Source organism: Rhinolophus sinicus, linkage group LG02, assembly GCF_036562045.2.
Source record: "Rhinolophus sinicus isolate RSC01 linkage group LG02, ASM3656204v1, whole genome shotgun sequence".
Taxonomy (NCBI): domain Eukaryota; kingdom Metazoa; phylum Chordata; class Mammalia; order Chiroptera; family Rhinolophidae; genus Rhinolophus; species Rhinolophus sinicus.
The window spans coordinates 196,135,896-196,149,603 of NC_133752.1; the positions used below are offsets into that span (position 1 = coordinate 196,135,896).

A 13,708-nucleotide genomic window follows, 5' to 3' on the forward strand; every position below is an offset into this window, starting at 1 on the left:
TCTCCTTGTCTATTCTGATATCAAATGGACGTTCTGTTATATTTTCGGACACATACCCTATCCAATTCCCTTCCTAGCTTTCCATACACTCTCTCGGTCACCTACTGGGCATCTACAGTGAGAAAAATAGAGGGTTTGGAGTCAAAAAGACATGGAGTCAGACTGGTTCCACTACCTTCTGTGCAAACTTGCAAGTTGAGTAACCTCCTCCTGACCCAGTTGGGTCATTTGCAAACGGGAAATAATCTTTCTCTTAAAAGCAAGTACTCTTAGCCTGGCACAGGGACAGGGTCCCTGCGTGCACTTCTGTAGACCTTTAAACTCTGAGGTTACATGCAAAATGTGTGAGAGATGATTGGTCTAGAGCAGGGGTGTCCAAACTGCGGCCCGCAGGCCAACTGCGGCCCGCAATCCATTGTTAATTGGCCTGCAGCAAATTCCAAAAATATATTGTTTATTTAAATAAACCAGGTGAGGCAATACGTACTTCACCTCGAGTGAGTGGCCCGGCTGTTTGTGTATTTTACCACATATTATGGCCCTTGGTGAAAACCGTTGAGAAAAGTTAGGACACCCCTGGTCTAGAGAGAGGAAACAGTGCTTTCATCAGCTTCTCAAGGGCCTAGTGACCCAAAGGTTAAGTGCCACACCCTAAAGGCCACGGAAAGATCCCAGATAATATGTCTAGGCAGCTGGGCATACAGTAGGCTGTTCACTATTTGGTAGCTGTTACTAATTTTAAGTTCTGGGAAGGCATAGAAAGATAAATCAGACAGAGCCCAGGGCAGAGGGCAGGTAGACAGTTACAGTGTACGGTGCTGAGTGTTGTCTCAGGGTTTTACCAGACAACAAATAAGAGCAAACCAAAATCAACCCAGAATAAAACGCAGCAGGAGAAAGTAACAAGGCAGAGGCACCAGGTGAGGAGGACAGAGATGTGGCCACCACTGCGGGGTCCTCAGTCCCCACACAGGACATGGCATTGGGCAGGTGCACAGTGACTAACTGGTCAGTAAATAAGTAAACAAGTGAATGGAACCGACCCAGGGGACAGGGTCACACCATTTACAAACTCCCAGGGGAAGAACAAAAGTCAGAAAGTGTTGGAAACTATTACTACTCAAATTGTTCATTTCAAAAATTTCATACCAGTGCAACAGGCCACATTCTCTCCCTCAACAGCGAGGCCACTGCGTCTACACCGCTGTCACTGGGTGTGAACCAGGCCCTCCCGCGCTCTGTGCTGAACCCCAGGAGAAATGCCTTTCACACGCAGGTGTGAGAAGAGTTGTATTTTTTCCAGAGGAATTCGAATGTCTTCTTTGCACTGGCAAAATGAATTCAATTTCCTTCCATTTCTTTTTATCTTTAATTTTTCTTTTTCCTTGAGTTCAAGGAGCTCACAGCTACCTTGGCAGCCCAAAGGAACAAAACCATTATGAAAGACCTGCGTATTCTCTTTCCTCCTGACGTGCCTTTCCTATTGGATCCATCTTTATTATGATCCTGATTGACAGGTTTCTATTTGACCACATTGTACGTATGCTTGTAGTCATCGCAAAGGCTTAGTGGGACGTCCAGAGCACGTACATATTTGAGAGTGCGGGAGAGCTAGTCAAGAACACAGGTGCTACTGTAAGGCAGTCCTGGAGGGGAAGCCACACCTACCACTTATCTGCCTTGCAGCCTCTTAACGGCTCTGCACCCCTGTTGCCTCATCTATAAAAGGGGAAGAGTGTCTGTACTTTTTCGTAAGCAGAGGACTACATTTAAAAAATGTATGTGAGGCCCTACACTGTGCCTGGAACGTAGTAAGTGCTCAGTAAGGATTAACCAGGAGTAGCTGGAGCACTAGTCGTCGCAGAAATAGTGAAACTGCAGACAAACAGATGGAGAGCAAAAACAACAATGTGACCTGAAACAAAGTAAACAGAATAGCAGTAAAAGAGCAAAACTAAGAGGAAAAAGTGGAAAACAGAGCTCTTTCATGCTGGAAGGGTATCACATTTATGTTGTCTCTATGCACAGAGTTTTCTCAAATATATTCCTTCCCTTTATATCTGCTCTTCTAAATGGTGTGGGTATCTTGGATAGCACTGTGTTGAAATCAATATTGAAATATTATAAGAATCCAATCTACGTAATTGTGCAAGCATAGATTTAGGGTATTTTTAGATAAATCTACTTTGCGAAGGTAAGTTCACGGTGGTACATAAAGGAAGAAAGTGATTATTAGCTTCTTGTCTCGCTCAGTTTCTCCTCTATACTATACAGCTTATTTTTCCATCCTGACAGGGGAAGGAGTCATCCAAGAAAGCCTTCAGTGACTCTCACCTCTAACCTTAAATATTCATTATCCATACGCACCTGTAAAGAAGCTTTATTAAAGCAACTGCCTGCTCTGAGCAGGCACCCGACTCTGGACCATCCTCCTGGAGTTGGTTCTGCCTCCATGTGTCAGTCAGCTGTGGGAGTCACAGCGGGGGCCAGAGGTGGATGGCTGGAATGGAACAGGAAACAGGCAGGTAACATTTACAGTCTCAGGTAAGTATTGCTTGACAAATATGTACGAGCACCTACTGTGAGCCAAGCACCACACTGCAGATGGAGGGAAGGGGAAAGTGCAGATAACTAAAGCGAAATCCTTGCCCTCGTCAAGTTTGCAGTAAGGTTGAGTGGGAGGCAAGTACAGTAGTACCTCGGTTTTCAAACGTCTGTTGACAAACATTTTGGTTTCCGAACGCGGTAAATTTTATGGATCTATGGTATCATTAGATAGTAAAATTCATGCTAGATAGGGGTGGATTTTAAAGGTCTGGAACAGATTAATCCCTTTTGCGTTACTTTCTATGGGGAAACCGTGCCTCGGTTTTTTAACGTTTCAGAACTTGAACAGTTTTCCGGAACGGATTACATTCGAAAACCGAGGTACCACTATATGTTCACAGATCATCAAAGGGCCTGTGCCTGATTCATTTTTGAATCCCCAGAATTTAGCCAAGTAAATGCTTGTTGGATTGAAGACAATGAATAAAAGGAAGAAATGAAAGAACTGCAGTAGGTGAAAGTCTAAATATTTTTAGAGCGTTTCTGTAAAACCACCCATTTAGGGACACATGTACCTTAAGAAACATGATTAAACTACTCTTCTTGAAAGTGAAATGGCGATTTACCAATAGCCTTAAATAGCTCTGTGCAACCGAACATTTCACAAAATTCCTGAGGGAGGCGGGGTAACTTCGTGCGGTCTGAGGAAGAAGAATGTTCCAAAAGCCCCGAGACTTTGACGTGAGACAGAAGTGCGGAGTTTGGATTCTGCAACTTCCTAGGTGTGTGATTTTGAACAATCGCCTTCACACCGTGGGGTTCAAGTTCTCATCTACAAGGTGGGGCTAATAATGATATTTAAAAGATTACTGAGGGGACAAGTGGAATAAGGGACATGAAACATTTTGTACATTGGAGCGACTGAAAGCATTCGCACGTATTTCCCACGGGACCGGCATAGAACCAGGGAGGAAGGTGTCACCACCTCCCACGTTGTTTATCGTCTATCTTCCCCCAATACCACGTCAGCTCCATGGGAACAGAACCGTACAATTTCACCGCAGGGGCCCCAGAGCCTCCAACGGCGCTTGGCACAGGCAGGCGCTCCACACACACGTGTTGAATGAAAAACACACGAATCCCCAGCCCTATACGAGGGATGGAGAAGGGCAGCTCCGTGTCCCGGGGGTGGGCAGCAGCCGTCTCGGGGCTGTGGGACCTTCAGAGCTGCCGGCCCTCGCGGGCCCTCCTCCGCCCTTCAGCTCGCGCCCGCGGTCCGGCGCCAAGGCCGCCCCGCCTTACCCGAGCCCCGTTGGGATGCTCCGCCTCGTGAGGCCACACCTGCGCCAGGGAACCCCAGGCCGCTGGGCCGCGGAGGCCCAGCTCACTCGGCGCCACTGGGACGCTGTTGCCCTAGCGACGACGACGCTCGCTGATTGGAGAACGTGTGTCCTCACTGGGTAAGAAGCCGAGCTTCTATTGGCCAAGTAAACCAAGGGCTTGTGCAAGATGAGGGGCGTGGCCAAGCCCGGTGGCTCCGCCCCTGAAGAGGGAAGCTCCGCCCCGCGGAGGAAACTTCCGCCGGAAGTGTTGTCCCAGGGACGCGGGAATCGGCTTTGATGAAGTGTGACATAGAAGCGGGTGTCTGCTGTGTGGCCTTCACGCGAGCTGGAGGTGGGACTGGGCGCGCCGAACCGCTTCGAGCCGCGTGGTCTAGGGGAAGCCAGGCCTCTCGTGAGAAGCAGACTCCTCATATGTAAAAACCAAACCTGAAAGGAGGAATGTAGCTAAAGCCCCAGCCACGTGCTACGCCCTTCCGAAATGGTAGGACTTTGGGCGATTGTGATTGTCGCACTGGTAGCGTGTGCAGTGTGTCCTGCTGGCCTCCCCCCGGAGACCGGGAGCCCCGTGGAGGCGGGACCAGCGTGCTTTGCGCAGAGCTGTATCCTCGGCCCCACGGGGCCGCGACCGGGCCGTTCGGTGCATAGGCGCCGGGTGAGCCCGTGCTTATCCACACCGGAAGCCGCGGGGCGCTCAGTGAGTCGTGTTGGTGCTCACGGCGGCCGTCGCTGGCTCGTAGGCGCCCTTCCCTTTGCCGGGCTCCCAGCGAAGCACGTCGTCATTTAACCTGCTCGGATACTCACGACACACCTCGGAGGTAGGCGCTGTGATTCTCCTGTTTTACTGAGTCCCAGAGAGGGTGTTGTGTCCAAGAACACACAGCTAGGCAGAGGCAGAACCAGAAGTAGAGCCCAGGCAGGTTCCATCCCTGTCCTTGTTCCCACCACTTACTTGTGGGAGGAAGTCGTGACCCGGAGGTTCGTCGGCGGGTAAGTTACCGGGTGTCTCGCTCAGTGCTCCGGGGATGGATGCTCGGCGATGTGACCGGACGCGGCTGGTAGCCGGGTCCCCTACTCACCAAGAGCGTCATTGCACATCCTGTCTCTCCTGAGACCTCCCGCACCCATTACCTCGCCACCCCGAGCAAGTGGCCTCAGATCTCAGCGAGAAACAAATCCATTGGGCACGGAGCCCATGTGTTGTCTCACAAACACTTTGGCACCCATCTCTTCTTGTGCCCTTGTTCCCAAAGAGGAAGGGTCACTTTGCAGGGCCAGTCCCTCCACTGGTGTCCTAAATCCCGTCCCCGTTTGCCTCCTCTTGGACTGCATTGCTTAGGTCAGCCGTCCTCAAAGTGTGGCCTGGGAACCCCTGGGGGACCCGACCCTTTCAGAGAGTCCATAATCGGCAAAACTACTTCCATAGTTAATGCTAAGGTGTTACTTGCCTTTTCACTCTTATTTTCTAAGGAGTGTGCAGCAGGGTTTTCAGAAGCTATGTGACGTGTGATAATGGCAACAGATTGAATGCAAAAGAAGCTAGGAGAATCCAGCTGTCTTCTATTAAACACATTAAAGAGAGTTTCGAAAATATAAACTGCCTTTTCACTCGTTTTTATTTTGGAAAGTATTTTTCATAAAAATGTTAATATGTAATGGGATTATTATTGTTATTTTGAATGAATTAGTAAATGAATGTTTAACATTTTTATGTTTTACTTTCTAATATGGTAAATATTGATGGACATAACCCACAAAAACAAAAGCTCTTTGGGACCCTCAATACTTTCCAAGAGTGTAAATGGATCCCGAGGCAAAAAGTTTGGTCCTGAGAGCAAAAGGGCTTAGAGTAATTGCTTCTCTCTCATAATAGCCAACAATCTCATTCCCTTCCCGTTTCTCTGTCTCTCCCACCCTCCCTCTACCTCTCTAAAAATAATGCTCTAGTATCTCACATTGTTAAAAAAAATTTTCTTTTTTAGTTTCCACCCCATTTCTCTGCCCCCTGTTAACCCGCTTCTCAGTAGAGTTGTCTATACCTGCTCCCTTTCAGTTACCATTCACTCTTGATCAGTTTTACCAGAGGCGTGGCTCCATTATTCCCTGGTACCTGGTCAGCTTTCATCAATATTCAGTCTGTCCTTGACGTTGCCTTACTTGACCTCTCAGTAGCAGTCAACCCAGCTGATCATTCTTCCTACCTGAAACTCGCTCTTACCAGCTTCTGCAATATGACAGTCCTGGGTTTCACCCTAAATCACCAACTATTCAATTCTCGGGCCCCACTGGTGAGTTCCCCCTCTGTATGGACTTTGGACATTAGGGTCCCTCTGACTCTGACCTAGATTGTGCTCTTACACTTATTTCCAGCCTTGACCCTTCACTGGTGTGTATCAGAGACCACTTGAACTTCAGCCGTCCACTTAGCCCTCAGTCCACCAACCTGCCTCCCTCTGACCCATTTCAGTAAATGCCACCACTGAAACTAGGAAACCTGCTATCCCTTAGTGGTCATTGTGTCGTCCCCCACATGGCCTGTTGTTTCTAACACCAGTGTACACTGTAATTTCATTCATCCATTCTCTCCAACCTCCCCAGCACTACACTGCTTGATGAGGAAAAAAACATGGGCAGAGCCTTGATGGTGGTGTCGGAGGGAAAGGCAAGGCAGGCTTAGGGTTGGCTAGTGTGACTAGTTCCAGGAAGCCCTTTACTGTCTGTAGGAACTGAGTAACCCTGGGAGGGGCAGTCACTGGTGCTGGCAAGGCCCCAGGATGACAAGGCATCAGGAAATATAGAAAATAAAAATCATGGGAAATACATGTTGTTTCTCCATTCATCTGCTGATGGGCATTTGGGTTGTTTCCACCTTGTAGCCACTATCCATAATGCTGCTATGACTGCTGGAGCACAAAGTATCGTTTGAATCCCTTTCTTCAATTCTTTTGGGTAAATAGGAGTGGAATTGCTGGGTCATGCGGTGATTCTAAGTTTAATTCTGAGGAATCTCTAAATGGTGGCTGCAGCATTTTACATCCCCACCAGCAATTGTCATGCAGGGTGTCATGCAGGGTTTCAGCTCCCGCTCCCCACATAAGAACGCAGGACATGGTGAGGCCAAAAAGGAACACCCACGGAGCCATAGATAGGGGAGTCACACCACTATAGTCTCGCTGGCAGCTGGGTTGGAGACACAGGAAGCAGGAGCCACACGATCCGCAATCTACTGTCCACTTCTCTGCCAACCAACCTCACTTGCTAGCTGCAATCCGCCGTGCTAGCTCAGCCACCATCTTCTTTGTAGCCCCCATTATCTGCTAGCGTAGCCACAGCAGTTATATTAGTGGCCAGTGGCTCACTGGTTATAGATGACGACCAACTAACCACAGCTGATGGCCATGCAATCACAGTTGATGGCCATTTACTACCTGAGCCAGCACCTTTCCACGTGAGGCTGAGAGACTGGAAACTGCACTCCTGGCTCTGTCCTCACAGCAATGTATGAGGGTTCCACTTTCTCCACATCCTCACCAACATTTATTTTCGGGTCTGGGGGGGTTTTTATTATTTTTACAGCCATCATAGTAGCGTGAAGTGCCATCTGATTGTGGCTTTGACTTGTATTTCCCTGATGACTAATGATTTCAGCATCTTTTCACGTGCCTCTTAGCCGTTTATATGTCTTCTTTGGAGAAATGTCTATTCAAAGTCCTTTGCCCATTTTTAAATCAGGTTGCTTGTCTTTGTTGCGTTATGGGAGCCCTTTCTATATGCTGTATATCAAACTCTTGTCAGCTACATGATTTGCAAATATTTCCTCTCATTCTGCGGGCTTTCTTTTCACTCTCTTGATAATGTCTTTTAATATGCAAAAGTCTATCATGTAATGAAGTGCATTAAATTTAAAGTAACTTTTTCTAACTGTGTTGCTAGTGTATAGGAATACAATTGAGTTTGTATACTGACTTTCTTCATTAATTCTAACTAATAATAAGCTTGTTTTGTGTTTTCAACTTACACAACCTTGTGATCTGCAAATAATAGGTTTTATTTCTTCCTTTCTAGTCCTTCTTTTTCAGATGTCTTTCTTGCAGTATTGCACAATCTAGGATCTCCAGCATAAGTGGTGAATAATGCTTGTCGTCACAGACCACTTTGATTTCCGAGCTTTCAATATTTCACCAAGGCATAGGCTGTTCGCGTTGGGTTTTTGTTTGTGGGTATATGAGTTTAAGAAAGTTTCCTTCTATTCACTAATAATGTTTATTTTAAACAAGTGTTAAATTTTTTTCAAACTTTTTTCTACATTTATTGAAATGACTCTATGGCTTTTGTCCTTTAGTCTGTGAATGTGGTGAACTTTTAATGTTGAAACTACTTTGAATTCCTGGAATAACTTATTTTTATGTATCACTGGATTAAATTAGCAAACATTTTGTTTAGGATATTTGTCTATGTATTGGACACCCAAAATTCTACTGGACACTCACGGCCACGCTCACTCATCCAGGTCCTTACAGCTGCTTTTACACTTACAGTGGCAGCGCTGAGTAATTGCAGCAGAGACTGCATGACCCACAAAGCTTAAAATGTTTACTATCTGGCCCTTTGCAAAAAAAAGACTACCCGTCTTTGGTCATTTTCATGGGAGAGGTTGACTGGTACTTTCCCTTTTTTTGTAATGTCCTTGTCAGATTATTAAAGTTATACTGTCGTCATAAATGAGTTGGGAAGTGCTTCCACTTTTTTCAGTTCTCTCAGAGTTTGTATAATATGAGTGTGTGGTGGGCGTGGTTCTTCTTGGGAAAATTCATAGGTGAAAGAATTTGGTCCTGTAGTTGTTTTCATGGGAGGTTTTTAATAATTGGTTCAAGTTCTACGTCAGTTACAGGACGACTCAGATTCTTCTATTTCTTTTTGTGTCCATTTTGGTAAGTTGTGTCTTCCGAAGAATTCGTCTACTTCATTTTCATTAGGAAACTTATTGGCATAACATTGTTTATCGTGTCTTCTTAGTACAGAGTCTGTTGGATCTAGGGTCACCAACCATCCTGTGTGCCCGGGAGCAGAGGGGTTTCCTGGAACATGAGTTCCAGAACTGGGACAGTTGGTCACCCTAGTTGGATCCATAGTGATGTCTCATCTTTCTTTCCTGTTAGTGGTTTATCCATTTTATTAGCCTTTTCAAGTAAATCTCACTATTCATTTTCATGTCATTGATTTCATGCTCTTATTTCCTTCCTTCTTTCTTTTGGATGTAATTTGTTATCCTTTTCCTACCCTCATGGTATGAACAGTTAGCTCATTGGTTGTCGGACTTTTTTCTCTTCTAAGACATGTGTTTAACGCTATAAATCTCCCTCTAGGCATGGTTATAGCTGCACCCGCCAAGTGCTGATATGATAGATTTTTATTAGCATTCACTTCAAAATCTTGTTTGAATTTCCATGGTGATGTCTTTTTTGACACATGGGGGTATAGAACTATATTAATATCCAAACATTTGGGCGTTTTCTAACTATATTTCTGTTACTGATTTGAGCTTAATTCCACTGTGGTCAGAGCATACAAGTAAAATTTCATTTTGTTGAAATTTTTTAAGACTTACTTTATGGCTCACCATATGGTCAATTTTGGTAAATGTTCTAATGTGCACTTGAAAATAATGTGTATTCTGCAGTTGTTTAGTGAAGTTGGGTTTTTTAATTAGGTCAAGTTTGTTAATTCTGTTGTTGGAATTTTCCACTTATCTGCTAATTTTTGTTGTTGCTTTTTGTTCTTTCAGTTTCTGAGAGAGATGACACTATAGACTGTATTTAGTGTGGGTCTGCTGGCAGTGAATTAATTGTTTTTATTTATCTAAAAATGTGTTTATACCTTCATTTTAAACGACATTTTTCCTAAGTATAGAACTCCATGTTTGCCGTTATTTTTGTTCAATATCTTAAAGATGCCGTTTAGTTATATTCTAGCTTCCATCATTTCTGTTGCCAAGTCTGCTGTCTGTGTAATTGTGCTTTGGAAAGTAATGTGTCTTTCTTTGCTCTGGAAATTTTTAAGATATGCCTAGGGGTGGTTTTCTTTGTCTTTATCCTGCTTGGGTTTTGTGGCATATCTTGAATCTGTGGCTTAACTTATTTCATCGGTTTTGGAAAATTCTCAGCCAGTGTCTCCCCGGATATTGCTTTGCCCATTTTCTCTTCTCCTTCTTCTGTACCTATGAACCACAAGTACATTAGGACAACAGTTTTCAAAAATACATTCTGTGGCTATTTGTAATCTCCAGATTATATTACTGTATGATACTTTAGAAAACCTATTTTAAATAACATCTAACACATCCAGCACCAAAAAAAATGTAATGACACGGCACTAGAAATTTACGAAATCCACGTTAAAGTTTTCTCTCCCCAATTACATCAGGTGTCCTCTTGTTCAAAACCAGAAATGGTTGGGATAATTTGTTGTTCAGAATAAAGTAACTAAGACAAAACGCTGCTACATGAGAGTCTTTGCAAGGTTTCTTTGTTTTTAGTAACACTTTTTTGACCAAGGGAAAATTGCAGGTGAAAAACCCTAATAGTCGGCTGTGTGAGCAAACATGGGACGTAACAAATGTCTTCTGGACCGACTCGGACTCAACAGTGAAGCACTTCAGTGGCACGTGATTGGTCAGCACAGCCCAGTAGGAAACTAAAAACCCAGGCAATTTCCTTGAACACAAGGATTTTTGCATATATTTAAATGACTAATTAGATCAGTCTGTCATGAGGTTTTGTCTTTTTTCCTCTCCTTAAGGCCATCTTTACTCCAAAGGGTTTCCTGTGCTCCTGGAAATTTCTCACTTCCATTTGAAGAGTTAACTTGGGTTTTTTTACAAGAACATAAATTTGTCTCACTTGTGTATTGTCCTGATCAGCCTGTTAAGTCTATTAGATGAGGTTTGCCCTCTGTTCAAACAGACCAGAGATCTGTGATGTGACAGTGGCCCCAAAGAGGAGTTTGTAGGAGGAGACCGTTCTCTTCTTGACCATACGTTCCAAAGATGGTTCCCCTGGGATGCCCCGTAGTGGATCTACTTTCTTCTTTTTTTTAAAAAAGATTTTATTGGGGAAGGGGAACAGGACTTTATTGGGGAATAGTGTATACTTCCAGGACTTTTTCCAAGTCAAGTTGTTGTCCTTTCAATCTTAGTTGTGGAGGGCGCAGCTTAGCTCCAGGTCCAGTTGCCGTTTCTAGTTGCAGGGGGCGCAGCCCACCATCCCTCGCAGGAGTTGAACCTGCAACCTTGTGGTTGAGAGGACGCGCTCCAACCAACTGAGCCATCCGGGAGCTCAGCGGCAGCTCAGCTCAAGGTGCCGTGTTCAATCTTAGTTGCAGGGAGCGCTGCCCACCATCCCTTGCGGGACTCGAGGAGTTGAACTGGCAACCTTGTGGTTGAGAGCCCACTGGCCCATGTGGGAATCGAACCGGCAGCCTTCGGAGTTAGGAGCACGGAGCTCTAACCGCCTGAGCCACCGGGTCAGCCTGTGGATCTACTTTCAACAGGGCTAAACCTACGACCTCATTCAAGGTAGCCTTCAGCATCATTGAAACCAGGAAAACTCTGCCCAAGAACTGCTAACAGCCTCTACCACTCACAGCCACTGCAGGAACCTGCTGCTCAGAACCCCTGATGACGACCTGGAGAAGCAAACCACAGGCAGTTGGGGGAAATATTTTTACCCTTCTGATATCCAACAGACAGTTCATCCTTTCAGTATTCCGGAAGAAGCTCCTGGACCATGGAGAGCTGTGTCCCACCCTCCAGGCTTTGAGTCCTTACAGGTACATGTTCACCACAGTCTGTCCACCTAAACTGGGCTCTGGGATCAAGCTTGTCATTCTATCACAGTAATCAGCGGTGGTGTTATAAATGGAAGCCACACCTTCATGTGAAGAAATAGACAGCAGGAATTGATTAAGTACTGTTTTCCAGCTTGCCTATTGAAAAAGACTGAAGGAAGAGCAAACACATGACAAACACCCATGTATCTAAATGGAAGTTGAGAATAGCCCTGGAAATCTGCTAGCAGACATTTCTCTGAGTGCTGTCCTTTTGGTGGCCTCATAAAATGGAGATCAGACTCTCCCAAGCTGTCCTTAGGAGAAAAAATTGTAAAATAAATGAGGTGTAAGTAGCTCCTTTTGGCAAAGCTACTGAGGTTATTTTTTTCTTTACTAAAATAGATGCTTTCTCTCTCAGTTACCTTGACAGATGACACAGCTGCTCATTTTAGTTCAATCAGCCAGAAACTAAATCGCACATTTTAACACTGTCACTACAAATAATTGATTATCATTTGTAAACAGGGGCCATTTCCATACCTATTTTAGGATCGCACATGGAGAGAGACTGTACTTGGGCTCAGTGTCGCTAGCACCTTAGCACGTGTTCATTACCCTTTAGTGAGCTAATATGCTATGAAGCTCTTAATTTCCTCTAATAGTTACCAGTTGTCTCCTTTCCTGGAAACAGGAATCAAAATCCACTTATCTCGCTCCTGAACCAGATTCCATAACGTAGAATACTGGTATTTAGAATTTTAATGAATCCTGCCCTCTGAACAATATGTTGCAGCAATCTTAGGAGAATGGCCCACTCTGTGGCATAGAGAAGCAGTTAGAAAATAACAATTTCATGTTTCATACACCTGGGCAACTAGCAAACCCCTGACAATCACAAGTAATTCTCTTTGCTAAGAGCCAGGATCTTGCAACAGCTTGTAATTAGCGCTGTTTAGCATTTAATTTGCCTTTAGTTAGGTAACAAGCATTTATTGATTACCTGATAGAAATGGAGTGCTGTGCTAAGCACAGTGTGGGGACGGAGTGATGAATGAGACAGTCTCTGCTTACAATCTACCTGGGGCTGGAAATGCATACTTGGGAAAGGAAACTTGAAAACAGTTACAAAATGTTTGGGTAACTACACTACCCCAGGGAATTATTACTGTTTCAGAATTCAAGGCTCTAATTCCTGGTACACTCCATTTAAGGAGAAAGGTACTTGTTGTTACATCTTGTCTGAAGTGGGGGACACCAGTCACTCATCCTCTGGGCTGAGGAAGGTTCCAGCTTTCTCCTCCTCTAGAGAGCCCCAAGTGTGACAGGAACCCAGGACGGAGGTAGCCACCAACCTCTGAAAATCAATCTGTCAGCCATAACTGGCAACCCCCTGCTATCGTTGGTAAAAAACGGAAGTGGAAGCCTGGGTACCTGCAGGGTAGCAGCATCATGAGCTAAGGTTAATTCCTGATGGCCTCACGGAGGTTGACTTTTAAGGACAACTTGAGGCAGGTGGTGGACATGAATTGGCAGCACTTAGAAATGGGAAGGAAGACTTCCTGAGAGGGCAAAATAGTCCACCCAAGTTAGAGAAAAGAACGGTAGGCGTGCAGGGAGGGGCCGCGGGTGAGCAGCGTGGCTGGGCCAGAGAGGGCCTGTGTGGCGGGAGCAAGGCATGTGCATGCAGAGTCTGAGGCTGTTGAGATGACCAGGTAGGGCTGAATTCAGTGGGAAGGTTCCAGCCATTGACGCTTCACTGAAAGTGAAAGAAGCATGGGTCGCTGGGTCCCAGGTCTGCTCCGAGAAGCACAGTAGCGGCCCCCTCCCCCGGCACTGGTGGGAGTGGGAGGGAGACGTGGGGATTCTTGGCATAGATCAGGGGTTCAACGCTTGACTCAGCATCACCCAAATTAAGCTGGGGGAATGGCAGTGCAGGCAGAGTGACAGCCTGAGTGGGACACAGAGGCCCAGCCAGTGCTTGTTGAACAGTGAGA

At 45.5% G+C, this 13,708-nt stretch overlaps 1 protein-coding gene across 5 annotated transcripts in view; it reads right to left on the reverse strand.

The window, feature by feature from the left end:
• Positions 1–3,989, reverse strand: part of EFCAB6 (EF-hand calcium binding domain 6) — a 215,066-nt gene extending 211,077 nt beyond the window's left edge. For 4 of the 5 annotated variants that reach the window (XM_074326517.1, XM_074326519.1, XM_019715052.2 and 1 more), the window contains exons 1-2: positions 3,850–3,989; positions 2,368–2,500 (exon numbers count right to left, since the gene is read on the reverse strand). In XM_074326517.1, coding sequence (XP_074182618.1) covers positions 2,368–2,454 — 87 coding nt within the window. In that variant the 5' untranslated portion in view covers positions 2,455–2,500; positions 3,850–3,989. Of the gene's footprint in view, positions 1–2,367; positions 2,501–3,849 lie in introns of those variants that run through there. The other variant, XM_074326518.1, reaches the window with a different exon arrangement.
• Positions 3,990–13,708: the final 9,719 nt, after the last annotated feature.